Raw genomic sequence first — 18,908 nt, 5'->3', positions numbered from 1 at the left:
TCTCTCACCCCCCCTCTCTCACCTCCCCCCCCTCTCTCACCCCCCCCCTCTCTCACCCCCCCTCTCTCTCTCACCCCCCCCTCTCTCTCACCCCCCCCCCTCTCTCACCCCCCCTCCCTCTCACCCCCCCCCCCTCTCTCACTCCCCCTCTCTCTCCCCCTAAGCTTTCCTTTGTGGCTGGCTCCCACCAAAGCCAAATATCTCCCAGTATAGCCTGAACAGGCTGTTGGGGCAGATGTTGTTAGCGAGCACCTATGAAGGCCGACACGGCACACGAGGGGGTGGGTGGTCAACACCACGCCCGGCCGCCTTTGTCTCCCTCGTGGCGATGTTTACACACCGCACCAGGTACTCATTTTATGCTGAGTAGAACGAGGGGAGGCCCAGGGCCGGCTCAGATAATCATCACCGGTGTTGGCAGTGAGAGGGAATCGAACTGGAGTCTCGCCGGGCGTACTGCTAACCGCTGCGCAACCGCTCCCCACTAAATACACAGACACACACGCACACATACACGTAGTGGTAATGGGAGTGATGGGTGGAGTGAGTGGGGGAACGCAAGACAGCGCATGAGGGTCCCCGGGTCTGCCGGGTCACGAGAGAGGGAGAAGCTGTTGGTGGTGGTAGTGGTGGGTCGGTGTTGGTGGTCGTGAGGAGCGGTGGGGCAGTGGTTAGCGCTACGCTGCGCTACGAGCCCGGCGACCCGAGTTCGATTCCTGCTCACGGCCAACACCAGTGACGATTATCAGAACCGGCCCTGGGCCTCCCCTCGTTCTACTCAGCATAAATGAGTACCTGGTGCAACGTGTGTAAACATCGCCACTGGGGAGACAAAAGCGGCTGGGAGTGGTGATGGCCACCCACCCCCTCGTGTGCCGTGCCGGCCTTGATTATATGCTCGTTAGCAGAACCTGCCCCGAAAGTCTGTTTAGGCGCAACGGCGGATCTTTGTCTTTACAAGAGTGACTTCATGTTCACAGCACGTGTCTGCCTGCGTGTCTGTGCATCCTTGTATTTTCCTCTGTGTCTGCTCGAGTGTCTGTCTGTGTGTCCGCTTACCTGCCTGCCTGCCTGCCTCTGTGTTTGCCTATGTCTCATTACTTCCGTGTGTCTGTGAATGTCTGCCTTGCCAATCCTTGTATGTCTGTCGTTACCTTTGTCCGCGGATGTGTTTGTGTTTCCGTTTGTTTGTATATCTGTCTGTCTGTGTATGTCACTGCAATAGGTTGGCTGCATGCCTATCGTTGTCAGAGTGTTGGTGTGTCTGTGTGTCTGTCTGTGTCAGAGTGTTGGTGTGTCTGTGTGTCTGTCTGTGTCAGAGTGTTGGTGTGTCTGTGTGTCTGTCTGTGTCAGAGTGTTGGTGTGTCTGTGTGTCTCTCTGTGTCAGAGTGTTGGTGTGTCTGTCTGTGTCAGAGTGTTGGTGTGTCTGTGTGTCTCTCTGTGTCAGGGTGTTGGTGTGTCTGTGTGTCTGTCTGTGTGAGAGTGTTGGTGTGTCTGTGTGTCTGTCTGTGTCAGAGTGTTGGTGTGTCTGTGTGTCTGTCTGTGTCAGAGTGTTGGTGTGTCTGTGTGTCTCTCTGTGTCAGAGTGTTGGTGTGTCTGTCTGTGTCAGAGTGTTGGTGTGTCTGTGTGTCTCTCTGTGTCAGGGTGTTGGTGTGTCTGTGTGTCTGTCTGTGTGAGAGTGTTGGTGTGTCTGTGTGTCTGTCTGTGTCAGAGTGTTGGTGTGTCTGTCTGTGTCAGAGTGTTGGTGTGTCTGTGTGTCTCTCTGTGTCAGAGTGTTGGTGTGTCTGTCTGTGTCAGAGTGTTGGTGTGTCTGTGTGTCTCTCTGTGTCAGGGTGTTGGTGTGTCTGTGTGTCTGTCTGTGTCAGAGTGTTGGTGTATCTGTGTGTCTGTCTGTGTCAGAGTGTTGGTGTGTCTGTGTGTCTGTGTCAGAGTGTTGGTGTGTCTGTGTGTCTGTCTGTGTCAGGGCGTTGGTGTGTCTGTGTGTCTATCTGTGTGAGAGTGTTGGTGTGTCTGTGTGTCTGTCTGTGTCAGAGTGTTGGTGTGTCTGTGTGTCTGTCTGTGTCAGGGTGTTGGTGTGTCTGTGTGTCTGTCTGTCAGAGTGTTGGTGTGTCTGTGTGTCTATCTGTGTCAGAGTGTTGGTGTGTCTGTGTGTTTGTCTGTGTCAGCGCGTTGGTGTGTCTGTGTGTCTGTCTGTGTCAGGGTGTTGGTATGTCTGTGTGTCTGTCTGTGTCAGGGTGTTGGTGTGTCTGTGTGTCTGTCTGTGTCAGAGTGTTGGTGTGTCTGTGTGTCTGTCTGTGTCAGAGTGTTGGTGTGTCTGTGTGTCTCTCCGTGTCAGGGTGTTGGTGTGTCTGTGTGTCTGTCTGTGTCAGAGTGTTGGTGTGTCTGTGTGTCTGTCTGTGTCAGAGTGTTGGTGTGTCTGTCTGTGTCTATATATGTCAGAGGTTGGTGTGTCTGTGTGTCTGTCTGTGTTAGAGTGTTGGTGTGTCTGTGTGTCTGTCTGTGTCAGAGTGTTCGTGTGTCTGTGTGTCTCTCTTTGGATCTGTCTGTCTGTGGGTCTGCGTGTGTGCTTGACGTCAGTCTGGCTTGGTATAGATATGCCGGTGTGTCTGTGTGTCTGTCGATGTTTGTCTTTGCCTGTCGGTGTGTCTGTGTGTTTGTCTTCACCCGAGTCTGCCTGCCTCCCTGCCTGTGTGCCAGTTTCTGTTGTGGCGTTCTCTCTTACCTCCCTCTCCATCCCTCGCCCATGTACATGCCCCCTCTCTCTCTCTAAACTAAAACTATTTATTTCGATTTTACCAGGTAAGGCCCACTGATCTGTACAGCTCTTTTTCAGAAGCGACCTCGCCCACAAATGATAGCTCAACGAAGTGGTTTATCATGATGTGGACATTTACACCAGCCAAATACTTTGAACGCGTGTCGATTATAAATGCGGAGGGGGGAAAACCGGAGGATCCGGAGAAAAATCTACGCGAGATCGTACCCACGACCTCCTCCATACCGGGAAAGGTTGTTAACATCTCACCATAAAAAGGCTGATTGACTGAACGAACTACGTTCAGCACGCCTGACTCTCCCTGCTGATGAGGCTGATGGACTGAACGAGCACTACATTTCCATGGGCCTCCAAATACACAGCAGGCGGTCGGGGCCGGTATCGAAACCCACGACCTCCTGCATACCGGGCGAGGTGGTCAACATCTCACCACCATCAATGCCCTCTCCGTCTCTACGTGTTGCGGCGAAACGCGGCACAAAGGCACCGCAAACGGGCAGGCTGGGCAGTTGTGGGGGGGCAGAGGTGGGGGGGGCTGGGGTGGAGGAGGGGCGGAGGGGGGGTGGAGGAGGGGGCGGAGGAGAGGGAGGGGAGGGAGGTTTTCAAACCCTGGAGACTAAGAGGGAGGAGTTGTCACGCCTTCGTTAACATGAATAGTGGGGGGGGGGGGGGGGTCAGCCGGAACAGAGGAGGATACGGGAGGGGGGAGCTGAAGGGGGATGGGGGGGGGGGGCCTTGCCTCGACTTCAAAAACACTCGGCCCCCACCACCAAGACCCGTGGGAGCATCTGAGATGAGATGAGAGTGATGACGATGGTGACGACGACGACGCTCATGAGATTGTGAATTGATGAGATGTTGTACTTACAGTGATTTACGGCGGTTGTTGGGACGTGTCATTCATTGTGGGTCGTCTACCCAGAGAGATGGAGCGATGCTATGAACGCGCGTGCAAGCGCTGCGTGGACGATTATCCTCGCAGGGCCGTGGATTGATCGTGGCTGGCGATTATAAAAGTTGCATCGTAAATGTCTGTAGCCTCTGGCAATGATTTAATTTTTTGATCGAGAGCCCTTTTACGGAGGGCCATCTCAGAGCTCTTGGCATGCAATGGGCGTCTTACGTCTCTCAACACATGTGTGAAGGGGGCACCCCCGGTGGCAGCTGTCCCGGTGTGACACAGGGTGACTCAGCACTCGGTCTGCAAGCGGGCATCAGTCTGCCAGTCTGGGGGGCGATAAGTGTTGCTGTGATGATGATTGTTGTTATGATGATTGTTGCTCTATGAGATCTCTATTACCAGTGGCAAAATATAGTAGTAGGTTTTTACCCTTTTAAACTGGTACAAAACTGACACCTTTATTCAAGGCATCATGTTTGCAACAACCACAACACAAGTAGTCAAAAAAGCAAACAAAAAGAAGCAACTCTGATAATGATAATAATATGCACTGTCCTTGAAGTTGATTGGACAGTGCATATTATTATCATTATCAGAGTTGCTTCTTTTTGTTTGCTTTTTTGACTACTTGTGTTGTGGTTGTTGCAAACATGATGCCTTGAATAAAGGTGTCAGTTTTGTACCAGTTTAAAAGGGTAAAAACCTACTACTATGATTGTTGCTATGAAGATGAGTGTTGATGATTGTTGCTATGATGATGATTGTTGATGATTGTTGCTATGGTGATTGTTGTTATGATGATTATTGCTATGATGATGATTGTTGATGATTGTTGCTATGATGATGGCTGTTGCTATGGTGATTGTTGTTATGATGATTGTTGCTATGATGATGATTGTTGATGACTGTTGCTATGATGATGATTGTTGCTTTGGTGATTGTTGATGATTGTTGCTAAGATTCTTTTTGGTTCTTTCGGTAAAGTCACGTAGGTAGAAAAATAATAGATCACGACGTTTCGATCGCCACACAAGCAACCGTCTTCACCTGAAGACTATAGTCTCTCCTCCGCTTGCGTGGCGATCGAAACGTCGTGATCTATTTATTTTATTTTATACCTACGTGACGAAAGCTTCAAATCAGATTGTTGCTATGATGATGATCGCTGATGATTGTTGCTATGATGATGATCGTTGATTATTGTTGCTACGACGATGATGATTATTGCTGTGTGCAATCCCAATTGAGTAATTAAAAATTGTGGCCGATTCGGACCCGAACGCCGGTACACAGCAAGCTTCTCTTGCACAACGACGTCACGAGATCTTTCACGCCCACACTGTGAAGCTGACGGCATGCAATGTGTGGTGGGTTCACCCGCAGTAATAACCAGGGCGGCCAGCTGGATTCGAACCACAATTAGAATTAACATGCGTTAAGATTATTTTGATTATTTTGCTGCTATAAACGTCCACGTGATAAGCCACTGTGTCGTCTTTGGCCAGGTCGCTTCTGAAAAAGAAGCTAATAGCTCAGTGGGCCTTACCTGGTCAGATAGAAACAATAGTTTAGTTTTATTTGTATTTATTTAAGTGATTTTATTACCTTCTTGGTTCTTTCGGTAAAGTCACGTAGAAGGGAAGTAATAAAATAATAAAAATAAAACATAATAATTTTATTATGGTTCTTTCGGTGAAGTCACGTAGAAGGGAAGTAATACAAAATAAAAATAAAACATAATAATTTTTATTATGTTTATAATAATTTTATTATGTTTGATTTTTATTATTTTATTACTTCCCTTCTACTTGACTTTACCGAAAGAACCAAGAAGATGAATCCCTGCAGTCACGAAAGCTTTAAATCGTGATTTTCTTACCTTTCCTATAACTGGACATTTGCCAAAAAGAGCTTCATAGCTCATCGGATTCCTCCTCCAGGATAGATACACATTCCGATTCTGATTGTGAACCGCGAACCTCTGCGACAAGCGGCTGGTTGACATCACCACCAGTGGGAAAGCGTCTGATCTCATCAGATCTCGAAAGCGAAGCATGATTTTGAAGCCCGGTTTGCACTCGGGATGGGCAGCAAGAGCCGATGTTGTGCTGCACTGATATGCTCCCATGTGGTGTGTTAAGCTCAAACTCACAACAACCCCCCCCATGACGGACACAGCATCGGGAGGTCCTTCATCCGGCAGTGGATTGAGAGGAATCTAAGTTTATCGTTATTTATTATGATGAATACGACGACTATTTTAACCGTAAGAAAACTATTGATGATAATGTATATTTCGATTGAAAGCTTTCGTGACTGCAGGGATTCATATTCTTGGTTCTTTCGGTAAAGTCATCACGTAGAAGGGAAATACTAAAACAATAAAAATAAAACTATAAAATTCTAACGACGTTTCGACTGCAACACAAGCAATCATTATCAGGTGTGAAAACCACAACAAGATTTTTTTCGAAAAAATTACAAAGACAAAACCTCTTGCGCAAAGACACCCGAGTATTATTTATGTTTTGTTGTAAAATAACAAATTAAGACAATTTTGAGTTTTGCCACAGCTGTCATTTACATCGAACTGAATGACAGTGCTTCTAGTACACTCGTTTTTTAAAGCGCGCCGCAGTGGTAAGATGTTAACTACCTCGCCTGGTATACAGGAGGTCGTGGGGTCAATCCTGACCCTGACGCCTGCTGTATATTTGGAGTTTGCATGGCCACGTGGATTCTTCTCCAGGTCCTCTGGTTTTTCCCTCCACATTTAGAAACGTGCGTTCACAGTATTTGGCTGCTGCAAGGATGAGCGGAGCTTGCGTGACGCTTTATGCTCCTTGACGATGATGATGACGATGATGGTGTCTATGCTAAATGATCTCTTTCCATTTCTTCCTCTGAAGGACACTTTTTGGGGAAGAATTCCATTATCGATGTTTTGCGGCGAGAAGGTTTCCACGTGACACACACCCCTGCCAGCCAGCCCGTCGGAAGGTAAACTCCGCGTCTGCCCATCGTTTTACATTTCAGGGCTGCAACTGCTCGCTCACGCCACTGCTGCCTGAAGGGCCTCCACTCCAGCGAGCTCTCGAGATTCTCTCTACACGATATTTGGCTGAATATTCCACGTTGGGCAGGGGTTTTGGAAGAGGCCGGAATACCCACTCTTCACGCCAAAACGTTCATGACCTGCAAAATTGACAAACCGTGGCGTAACCATGTGTACAGCCGGGTGGACAGAGGCGGGCCGGGCGATTTAGGAAACTTGCACCGTTGTTCCAATTGCCTCGTCAAGAGATACAATTCAATGGCGTGACCTCTGCATTTGACGTCTTTGGAAAATAGCCTGACAGCTCATCGGATTCCTCCAGGATAAATAAAGACTCTGATTCTGGATCGCAAGTTCAGTGTGGGGCATCCCCCAGCACCTGTATCGAGTGTAGACGCCGGAGAATCACGCCCCGATTGAGGCCTCAGGTCGATCTATGGGTCTATGGGTCTCCGTGAGTCCACGGCTGGGGTGGCAGCACCTGTAGCGGATCAAGAGCCAAGCGACGTGAGTTCCACGCTGTCGAGTTTGCCCCAACCAGGCGAGGAGGGCCCAAGAGGCCGCCATTGGGGCCTTGCTGGCGAGAGTGACCCGGGGCCGTTACTCTTGCCAGAGAGGGCACAGCAGTTGCCGCCACGTTTAGTTTGATGTCCTTCTCCAGCACCTCCGCTCAGAGACAGAAGTTCAACATCTGTCGCAAGCGAAAAGAGAGTACCCGTGACTTCTGCAAAGAGCCTAGTGTGTATATATCTACAGTAGAACCCCTCTTAACGACGTGAATTGGTTCCACGAAAGCAGTCGTTAAGTGATGTGGTCGTTAAGCGAGTACAGGAGAAGCGTATTATTAAATAATACAAATTACAATTCCTTATAGGGGAAACCCATACTAATTAACTGATTACTAACGTAGCATATAATTACAATAACACACATTACAACTCATTACTAATCATAACAATTGACTGATTACCAGTCTATTATATAATTACAATACCCCCCCACCCCGCCTGAAATCGTCGCACCTGATGAGTTAAATGATGACGTCACCCCGCTGCTGCTCTATTTAAGACCGGGAGCAAGTGGAGGGCTTCACCATTCTGGCGAATTGCCCGATGATGCTGGATGTAATTACCAGCGAAACGTCGTACTCAAAAAAAGTTGTAAATTATGTCGATTCACTCTTCAACACACCGTTGGGCTAAAGCAGTTAACTATTTGTCTTTTGTCAACGTGACACTTATTTGCTGATTGGCCGTGTCCGGTGGTGGAGGGTTACGACACATTTATAAATAACGCGATCTAACCCAAAAACGTTGATTATGAATCATATTGGTCGCAAAAGCCTGCTACGTGTTAAACTGATAAAGGCTTATTCGTTCCAATAGCATCGAAAGTAACCCTTTTTCACCCAAAAACGTACTTTATGATATTTCAACAATGGATATTAATATATAAAGATATTAATAACATTTTGAGCACATAACATTAAAGGAAACATTGTTAATAAATACATTAATACTTACTGTTCCAACAACAGCCCGTCGTTAACGGGGGAATGGTCGGTAAGCGAACATATTGGGCTCTATGGAGGCCTATCATTAAGCGATTCGTCGTGAACAGGGGTCGTGGCTCAGAGGGCTTCTCCCGTATTAACAGTCTTTGTCACAGCGCAGGAGACATTCATTATTCTTCGCTACTGTGAGAGTACGTTCTACGTTATGCCCCTTCCATAGAGCTGCATATGGTGGATTAAAGGGATGCATGGGGCCCGGGAGAGACGCCAGTTGGCCACCGCTGTATTACGAGTCTCAATGTGAGTCTGTGGGACTCTGTGAGCCTAGAGGTCTCTACGTGAGTATATGGGTATTTGTAAGCGTCTAAGACGAGATAGTTGGAGACTGTCAGGGAAGATCTTCTGTGCAGTAACAGCAGCAGCACAATTTCTCGTAGGGTAGCCAGCATTGGTGGCGATGACGTCTCGGTCTTCATGCACCCGTTGTCTAATCATCATCATCATCACGATCTATTGGCAGATGGCCCGTACGTGTCCACTGCACATTTCTTCTTCTTCTGTCGCCCCAGACCCTCCCTCCTTTTCATCCAGGCTTGGGACTGGTCTCAGACATCCACTGAATTGTGGACCCCCCGATGTGGAGTTACCTCATTCCTCTTCAACCCACCCCCTTCCCCCAAAACTCCGCAGCAACGAAGACCTGGATCCCGACTTCTTCCGCGGCATTCCCAAGTCGAGCTCCGAGTGGAACGGGCAGGAGCATTCATCGGCGATCCGGGACCCCTTCCTACTGAGTTGGGCTCCGCCGGGACCTCCTCCCGCCCCCCTCGGTCCGTCCTTTCAACCTGCCCGTGCGCCGGGGGGCGGCAAAATATCCAGCGGCGCCGGTGGCCACCGACAGGAGACGGCCTCGCGGAGACCCCAGCGACAGCACCACCAACACCGCCATCATCGTCAGCAGCATCACCAACGGCAGCAGCAGCAGCAGCATCGTCGGGAGAAGAAACGGCGGAGGCAGCAGCAGCAGCTGCTGCGAAAGAAGCAGCAGAGGAAATTCAGCGACCTGTGGGTGCGGTTGTACGACAGGTGAGGAGTCCCGTTCAGGACGTTGGTTAGGGACACGTGACGGGTGGCGTAGAGGCCGGAGACGGTGGGATAAAGACCTATATCGATAAGACCTGTATCCCACCGCGAAGATCCTGGGATCCAATCCAGGCTTGGTCCACCTGTGATTAAACCGGGTTCTCAAGTGCATCGAGGTGATGGTCTCAGGCCTGCCATTAGTTATTTTATTTTTCTTCCAATTCCATTCCGATGACGTACATGTACACATACGCATGTTCTGATGACGTATACGCACGTGAGTGTACGTCATCGGAACATTAAATAACGTGTATGTACGTCACGCAATGGTAAAGTGGCGATTGTCTCTACCCCCCCTCCACTTCCCTCCATCCCTCACTCCGCAACCGCACCACCCCTTGATTTCCTCTCTGTCTCTGTCTCGCTCTCTCCCAGCACCGCCAGTCCCCCCCCGGGGATGCTCGCCGCACTCCCGAGCGACGAGCCGCCGCTGTTGCCGGTGTCGCCGCTCACCCCGCGGGGTCATTGCACCGCCCGGCACCGAGGAGGAGCGCACGGAGCAGCACCGCCCACGCCCGCCGTGGTCGTCGCTGCGTCCCGGTCGCTGCCCGACCAACGAGTCCGCACCCTCGGCCTGCTCGCCTCGACGAGCCTGCCCCTCGCCTGGACACTTTTGCTGTATTGATAATAATGAGAGTCGTAGTTGGTGGTAGTGGTAGTAAACAAAGCCACACTGCCCACAAGCCACAAGCTTTCAGGTTTTCCGAATTAGTTATGGAGAAGCTAAAGGTGCAGCCCCTGCAATTGCTCACTCACGTCACTGCTGGTGGGTGGGGAGGGGGGGGGTCTTCACTTGAGGGAGCGCAAGAGAGGCTGGGACCTAAACCATCACACGGACTCCGGTGGTCATCCTCGCAGCAGCAGCAGCGGCGGCAGCGGTAGCTTTCGGCTGGCCATCGAGCAAAGACGGTCACTGCATCGCGCGCTTTCAGATGCCCTTCTGCGGCCGTCTGGAACGCTCTTCCTTCGGATATTAGGAAGCCACTGGAGCTATGCAACTTTTAAATCATCATCCAGATTGAAAATGAATTTCTTTAGAACTGCTTTTTGTGCTTAGTTTGTTGTCCTTCCCCCGCACCTCAGATGAGCACGGTTGGCTACGTACGGTGCGAAAGAAGTTCAACAAACACACGAAGTTCAACAACATGCATACTCTAGCAGGATTTTGGTTTACTCTTCCATGTTGGCCAGACGTGTTGGAAGATGTGGGCGAACCAAAACGTGTTCTCACCACCACTGGCGACCTGCATGGCTGGCTTGCGTACGGTGCAAAAGAAGTTCAACATACGGTACATACTACATGGACTTGTTTTGACTCTTTTGTAGGGTTTGTCACCTTTAAAGGTACAACAACAAAAACAACAACGAACGTGGGCCACATCACGGCAAAACGAAAAATATCTCGTAATAGCGGAAGACGGAGCACTGCCTGCATTGTCTTGAGTGGTTCATTGTGTTGAGTGGTTCATTGTTCTGAGAGGTCCATTGTCTTGAGAGGTCCATTGTCTTGAGAGGTTCATTGTCTTGAGAGGTTCATTGTTCTGAGTGGTGCATTGTTCTGAGTGGTTCATTGTGTTGAGTGGTGTATTGCTGCTGTTATTATTATTCTTATTATCGCGCTACTGTCAAAACCGGAACTCGTATTGTGCTGGCAAGACTGACGGATATTCGAGGACAGCTGCTAACCTCATCGACAGGAGGACGATCACTGGGAATAAAACCAGGAGAGGGTGGGCGACCTCTGCTCGTCACATGGCTCGCGCCGTCTTGGACTTCGTCGTTTTTCCCGAGACGCGTTTTTTACTTTCTGAAGGGCACGTAGATCGACACGGTTTGTAGATCGACACGGTTTGTTGCTGTTGTTGTTGTTCCGTCGAATTGAGAGGCGGGCTTTAGAGACACGGCGACGATGGCATCCCAATAATAACCGGAACAACGCTTCTCAGGCGATGGTCCAGAGCAGCCGTCGCCGCGAATGTAAATACGACGGCCTGCACGTTGCGTTCCCGGAGAACAACGTGTGGTGGACACAACGATGGCGTTATAAATGAGTAATATATAATGTGGGGAGGGGGGGGGCGGTGAAAGCGCAGACCCGCGATGACACGTGAGATGCGTACCCAGGCGACGGAGCTCCGTTCGCTCGGTCGCGTCCTATCCAATTGGTGTCCGCGTTACGACAAAAACTAAAACGTTTTCCCTTTGATACCTTCATTGCGTCGTAGCCAATTGGCGTCGTGAAAACCACGACGCGCGTATTCGGAGAGCAGTCTCTAGCGTGCCGTGGACTGACGAATGGATAAAGGCGCAGCCCTGCAAGTGCTTTGCTCGCGCCACTGCTGGCTCTCGAGAGCCACGATTGTCGAGGCCGTTTTTGGCCTACTCTTCCGTACCGGCCAGATGACTCGGAAGACGCCACCGAACTATTAGGAGGCGGAGCATCCAGTCCACCAACGCTGACCGGACCGTGGGATTTTGAGAAAACGTTCAACCACTGCCTCAACTGCCCGTGCGGGAAGGATAAAGGCGTTTTAAACACAACTGGAATGGAAGTTTAGTGCTGCCCGCTGGTGCGATTTCAACTTGTAAGAGGCCGAGAACGACTCAGATGCCTGGCACACCCCTTGATGACACGCTTGTCAATATGCAAACAAGAAAATACAGCCCCCTTATTAAACCACTGCTGGATGGCGGCCTGCCTCCCCTGTGCAACGTCCGTAGTTGGGGGGGGGGGGGTTGTTTGACGGGACTTTACCAGTGCGGGACCATTTGAGATGTCGCTCGCCACGGGAGTCGGCTGTGGCTTCGAAAACCGCCGCGCCACCGCACCGCCCTTTGTTAGGATGCGGATCATCTGAAATCCCCGTGGAAGACAGTCATCAATCGTGGACATTCTCGAGACAATTTTGTTTTTGTAACGCTGGGCAAAGGTGGGTGGGCAAGGGTGGGGGTGGGGGGGATTTAAAGATCCTTGACCATTTAACGGCCGAGAAATGTGATAGAAGATGGAACCTCTGCATCGCAAGTCCGGTACGCGCGAAGAATCGTTACGCCAATGCAGCATACGCAGCGGTTATTGTTGTTTGTTGTTGGTGTTCGTTTTTGTCAGTTCGCACCGCTGGAGAAAAAAGCCCCCCCAATTCTCTCCCAACCTCTGAATCTCCACCCCCCCGCCCCCTCCAGCCGCTTTCGTTCACTCAGTGATGTATTTTTTTAATACAATTTTTAACCACGCAAGGCCCCCACTGAGCGACGTTCGATCTCCGTTGTCACGAAGCGACCCTAGCTCTCACCAACGATAACTCGGCCAAGTGGCCGATCATCGCGTGTGCGGAAATGTACAGCAGCCGGAAAAAAAAAGAACCACTCCGAGCAGCAGCCAAATGTCTCCCGCTGTCTTCCTTCCGCTCCACCTCGGCTTCTCTCGGTTTCCACTCGGCAGTTAATTTTCTGTCTCTCGTCAGCTGTTCCCGTGACGCGTTCCGCCCCATTACCGCCCGATTTCCTTTGCCGCAACTGCAGCGGCATCACCGTTGACCTCCTGCTCTTTCCATTTGTGTGGGGTTTTTTTTCATTTCTTAAACCCATCTTCTGCGATGCATTCCCAACACAAAAGTCAAAACGATGCCCCGCTCGAATAGACAAGCAGATAAACAACATCTCCTTCCCACGTATTTTGTCTCAACCCGTGAGAAGTAAAGCGTGTATTTTGAACGTAACCCATCGGCCTCACGGCTGCCCCGTGGGAGTGCGTCATTTCAACGGCACCGACTCAGCCACGAGCAACGAGGCAACGTTTACAGGCCCGAGGTAGCGGTGGAAATTCCACATTCCTATGACGGGCGGGCGGGCACGAGGGGGGTGTGTGAGTCCCGCCGTAGGACAACCACTGCTCACTTCTCCACAAATTCGGTACTCATTTGATCAACCTTGGACGGATGTTGGGCTGAGTCAACTCCCTGCCAGGATTTGAACTCGCAACCTTCTGACTGTGAGCCGCGCTCCGCTGCAGCGGAGAGCCACAGATAAATAGGGGGCGTCACGGTGGCAAGATGTTAACTACCTCGCCTGGTACACGGGAGGTCGTGGGTTCGAACCCAAAACCTGACGCCTGCTGTATATTTGGAGTTTGCGTCTCTCTTTCTCTCATCATCAGGGTGTCGAGATGTTAACTTCCTCGCCTGGTATACAGGAGGTCGTGGGTTCGAACCCAATCCTGACGCCTGCTGTATATTTGGAGTTTACGTCTCTCTTTCTCTCTTATCATCACGGTGTCGAGATGTTAACTACCTCGCCTGGTACACAGGAGGTCGTGGGTTCGAACCAAATCCTACCGCCTGCTGTATATTTGGAGTTTGCGTCTCTTTCTCTCATCATCATCATCATCAGGGTGTCGAGATGTTAACTTCCTCGCCTGGTACACAGGAGGTCATGGGTTCGAACCCAATCCTGCCGCCTGCTGCTGTATATGTGGAGTTTTCGTCTCTTTTTCTCCCCGTGGTGGTCGCGTGGATTTTTTTCCTCCGGGCTCCTCCGGGGTTTTCCACCTCCCACATTTGAAATCGACAGCGCGCATTGTAAGAGCAATTTGGCTGCCGCGAATGTCCACGAAGCCGACGCTGTCATTTCTGATAGGTCGCTTCTGACAAAAGAGGTTTCGGAGCTCAGTTGGGGGCCTTACTTGGTAAAAAAATATAACTTGGCAACACAACCTGTGAAGTGTCGGACGAACCAACCGGTGCATTTTTTGTTTTGGCTGAGCGCTGGCTGCCTTGTCAAGCTGCGAGCGCGAGTTGCGAGCGGCGAGGGTGCGTGCCAGCCCGACGTGCTGCGAACGAGCCGGGGTCACGAGGGCTCGGGGTCTTTTGTTCGTGCGGGTTTCAACGCTTTGTTGCAGAGAGAGAGAGAGAGGGAACGGCTGACCTTACTTCACAACGACCCCCCCCCCCCCACTGCTCCTCCCCCACCCCCCACCATGCATCCCTCCCCCCACGTCTCCCCCCCCCCATGTCCCCCCCCATTACGTCCCCCACCACGTTTCCCCCCCCCCAACGTCTCCCCCCCTTCACGTCTCCCCCCCCCCAGGTCTCCTCCCCCCACGCCACGTCTTCTTCCTCCCCACCCACGTCTCCTCTTCCCCCCCCGCAGCTCCCCTCCCGACCATGTCTCCCCCCCCCCACATCTCCACCCACCCCACCACGTCTCCTCCCCCCCCCACCACAACGTCTCCCTCCCCACGTCTCCCCCCCCCCACAACGTCTCCCCCCCCCCACGTCTCCTCCCCCTCCGCTACGTCTCCCCTCTCCCCCACCCCACGTCTCCTCCCCCGGCTCTCACAGGGAGGGAGACGCGGAGCGGTCACAGAGTGGCGCCTTTTCATTCGAGATGAGAGAGAACGACGCATTGTTGTGAATTCTATCGGGAGCCAGCGGTGGCCCACGCTTAAGGCGTGAGCGGGAAGAAAAAAAACACCACAAGCCGAAGGCTCGAAGGCCCCCAAGAAGGCCGAAGGGGGAGCTGGGATCCATGGACAACAACAACAACAGCAGCAACAACAACAAGACTGAATGAAAAAAACATCTCAGGTCACTCTTGCTCATGAGACTCGCATTCCTGTCTCCCTTGAGTCCTCGCCTGGTTCAATGACATCAAAGATGATGGGTTCCAGAACCGAATAATTGTAACGAGTTGATTGACGTGGCAAGACAATTGATATATTTCGTCCCGATGTTGTCTTGCGTCCGTTATTTCGTCTCACTCCGTCTCTACGCTTCTCTACGATTATCTTGTCTCTTGTCCATGTTTTCTTTCGTCACCAGCCTATCGGGAATTTAAAGATGAAAGACCGCGTTTTGATATAAGTCGGCTAAATGACTACACTTATATAAATACATAAAATATGTCTGCTTATTCACTGTGTCCTAAATACGTATATTGATGAAAAGGGTGGGGATGTGTAAATATTTGTGCTGGTCTTAAGTTGGATATATATTTTAAAGTAAATATATGTGTTTAGCCATTAAACCACATTTTCGGTTGTCTTTTTTTCTTGTAATAAGAGGACTTGTTTGAGTGAAAACAGCACGTTTAAATGTCCATGGCTCACAGGTAAGTCAGTCTAAAGAGACCAGTCTGTCCGCCTGTGGTCTAGAGGCCCCATCAGAGGCCAGTCTGTCAGTGTTGTACAAACACTCCAGCAGGTTCACCGGTTGCAGCAGATGGAATTGGCTCACAGCAGGGAGAGTGCACTTCAAGGCTGCCGCGCTGCTGAATGCTGCTGCTGCTGCTACGCTGGCAGAGAGTGGCGGTATCGCAACGAGAGGGCCCTCCAACCCGCTCTCACGGTGCCCAAGTGCGTGGGTGCGTGTGTGGGTGGGTGGGTGGCTTCACGCGGTCCTTACCATCATCATCATCATCCGAGCACGGACATTAATTTGCATTCGTAAACATGTTTTTCTTCCCTCCTGCTCCGCTTCTGCCTCTTTTTTTGCCTTGAAGCCACGGCGGCTCAACCGTTCTGCGAATGTTTACAACTCTCTCGGAAGCATTTATTGGCGTACGCGCTCCGTAAAACAAATAAACATAATGCGTTTACTAAGGGAGAGAGAAAAAAGAAAGCTTAAAACAGACACACTGGTGCACTTGTGCATGTTTAAGCTCTTAAAGTAGTTTAAAAAAAATACATATCACAGTTGCTGAACGCAGCCCCTTCTACCCCCCCATCCCCTCCAAAATATCTCAAACGCCGAACGGCCAGCAACAAGGAGCACCATTAAAGTTGAGTTCGTTGGTGTTTTGTATTGAGTAGGCTTCTACGTATTTGTGGAACAGAGACGGATTGGTGGCGATGGGAGGAGAGAATTCCAAGGTGGAGCATTACGAGGGCAGATGCAGACAGAGAAGTTAGGTGAGGTGCAGTGTAGGGGGGTGGCTGGGTGAGTGAGTGCATCGGTGAGTGGATGGGTGGGTGAGTGCATCATTGTGGGGAGCGGTGGCGCAGTTGTTAGCGCCCTGCACCACGAACCCGGCGACCCGGGTTTGATTTCTCAACACCAATGACGATAATCTGAACCGGTCCTGGGCCTCCCCTAGGTAAACTCAGCATAAAACAAGTACCTGCTGCGCTGTATGAAAATCACCACTAGGGAGACAACGGCGGTGAGGCGTGGTGCTGGCCACCCACCCTCTTGTGAACCATGCCGGCCTTCATTACGTGTTACTTGCTAATATCACTTGTCCCAACGTTCTGTTAAGACTATACGGGGTATCTTTGTCTTTGTGTATCGTTGTAGCGTGCAGTGTTGTTGGTGGTGGTTGAACAGAATGTGGACGAGACGAAACATTCAGTGTCGGGTAGATTGAATCCTCAACATGGGTGCAGGAATCGACGAGTGAAAAGCAACCGCTGTAGAAGCGATAAGAGAGCGACGGAGGAGACGAGTGAGCGTGCTGCAAAAGCAAAGGACGGTCAGATGATGCAGCATTCGAAAATCAATCAGTGAAGATAATTCAGTGAGGTTGCAGCTTGGAACGTCGCGAGGAAGAACCCAGTGGCGTAGTGGCTACATTCTCAGCTCAGCAATCGGTCAGATGGGGCCCCCCAATATTTGATTTGTCTCGCGCGGCCACGCGCTATGTCTTATTACACTGGTCAACTAAAAAAAAAACTTTTTTTTCTGGCCTGGACTTTTGCAGCTGTTTTAGACTAATTTCAGGGTGCTGATTCCAAATCTGATCTCAGATTTGCTCTATCACATCTCATTTTATGCTATCCGCATACCCCGTTTTCATTGATTTTACCCGAAATTAACTCTATCACTTATGATTGCAAGTTGTTGCGAGTCAGTGACTGCTTTAGTGTTAAAATATGGTGCTGTATTTTAGGACAGTGCGTTTATAATATCATTTTATGTAGATATCCACATGTATGAAATTTTTTCTTCTGCAGTTTTTATTGAGCATGCAATATTAGATATCTCAAAAACCTGATGTGATAGACAAAAACCGATGCCAGATTTGGAATCGGCACCCCAAAATTACCTTTAAAACCGTTGGAATACCTTGTGCCAGAAAAAGTGTGTTGACCAGTGTTACAAATCGCGGCTCCTCTTGCCCTCATCGCATCGTCGTCGTTACGCTCACGGTCTCGAACATGTAACGCTGTAGGGGGCGCTCCGTCTTGCAGCAGCTACAGCTCCGTAGTTGCCCCCCGTTGCGACATTACGTTACCGGCGCTAATAGAATTAAAATGAAACGTGGAACGTGAACGAAAGCATTTCCATAAGAAAATTAACAGCGTTTTAAATACGTGTTTTTTACACTGTTGTTGAAAACAAATCTCATGGTGGTTGTCAAGGTGGGGGGGGGGGGCAACTCGTATGTATGACCCCGGGGGGGAAAGGGGGGGCAAGGCACCCCCTGCCGGCCCCCCACGCTCGTTACGCTGCTGGAGCTCAAGGGAATGGAACGCATCCTGGTGGGCGTCTCGCTGTGCGAGGAGACGGAGCAATGGAATCTGCTCCACCGCGGTTCTCGACGTGGACAATCGTGGCGGCTGGAGGGGCAAGGGATTGTGGATGGGCAGGATGGAGGGGGGGGGCCTTCATCCAGCAGTGGATTCAATCAGTGCCGGATTATCCTAGTAGCAAAAGTAGCTACATGTGTAGTATATATGTAGTAGCTACTTCCACCAGCGTACATATGTAGTAGCTACTACACGTGTAGTTGCTACACGTGTAGTAGCTACGGGCCCCGCACTTTCAAGGGTCCCGCGCTGAATAATTTCTAAACTTTCAATTCCGGTTCAGTGATTCTGCACTTGCTCTATTACGATAGTACTATACCGCCTTCAACTTTTATGAACGACTGGTTGTTTAATGTTATCGATTTGTCGTATTATCTGGGCTGTATAGCAATTGAAAAAAAATGCAATTACTTTACGATGCAAGTAAAAAAATGTGTTTTAATATTTTCGTGTTTTATTTTATTTTATTTAGGACCCCTTTATAACATTTGCTACAGGCCCCGCATTTGCTTCATCGGGCGCTGGATTCAACACGAAGTGCCGATGATGTCAAAGTGAAGCAGATTTGCGTTTCGCCCATAAAAACCGGGATCGTCAATTCCGCCGGGCGTAGAGTTTGTGTATTTTTTCAACGGGAGCAGCTATTTACGACAGGAACTGCGCAAATTAACGTTCGCAAATTCATAACGTAAACATGCGATCGCGTGCCACGACAGCCAACCGGTTTAGAAGGCTGGGAGCGAGCCGGGCGTTGGGTCGGAAATTGGCCGAGAAATTCCGACAACCCCGCAGCGCCTGGAGATCGCGCGCCGCCTGGCGGAGACATTGGGAGAGTGCGAGGCGGTGGGAGGAATCGGAATCTTTATTAATTGTGGAGGAATCCGAAGCGCTATGAAGATCTTCACACATTTGACCACCACCACCACCACCATCAGCACCCACCACCACCAACCACCACCACCCACCACCACCCACCACCTACCACCCACCACCACA

At 50.5% G+C, this 18,908-nt stretch overlaps 1 protein-coding gene across 3 annotated transcripts in view; it reads left to right on the top strand.

The window, feature by feature from the left end:
- The window catches only part of LOC133349248 (metalloprotease TIKI1-like), a 94,120-nt gene extending 79,766 nt beyond the window's left edge, over nt 1–14,354 (top strand). For all 3 annotated transcript variants that reach the window (XM_061562587.1, XM_061562604.1, XM_061562596.1), the window contains 3 exons: nt 6,587–6,677; nt 8,936–9,331; nt 9,764–14,354. In XM_061562587.1, the coding sequence (XP_061418571.1) occupies nt 6,587–6,677; nt 8,936–9,331; nt 9,764–10,013 (737 nt within the window). In that variant the 3' untranslated portion in view covers nt 10,014–14,354. The remainder of the gene's footprint in view (nt 1–6,586; nt 6,678–8,935; nt 9,332–9,763) is intronic.
- Nucleotides 14,355–18,908: the final 4,554 nt, after the last annotated feature.

This window comes from Lethenteron reissneri, chromosome 4 (genome assembly GCF_015708825.2).
Source record: "Lethenteron reissneri isolate LAM-NWPU_2019-01 chromosome 4, ASM1570882v1, whole genome shotgun sequence".
Classification (NCBI taxonomy): domain Eukaryota; kingdom Metazoa; phylum Chordata; class Hyperoartia; order Petromyzontiformes; family Petromyzontidae; genus Lethenteron; species Lethenteron reissneri.
This window is presented reverse-complemented; position numbering and strand designations above follow the sequence as displayed.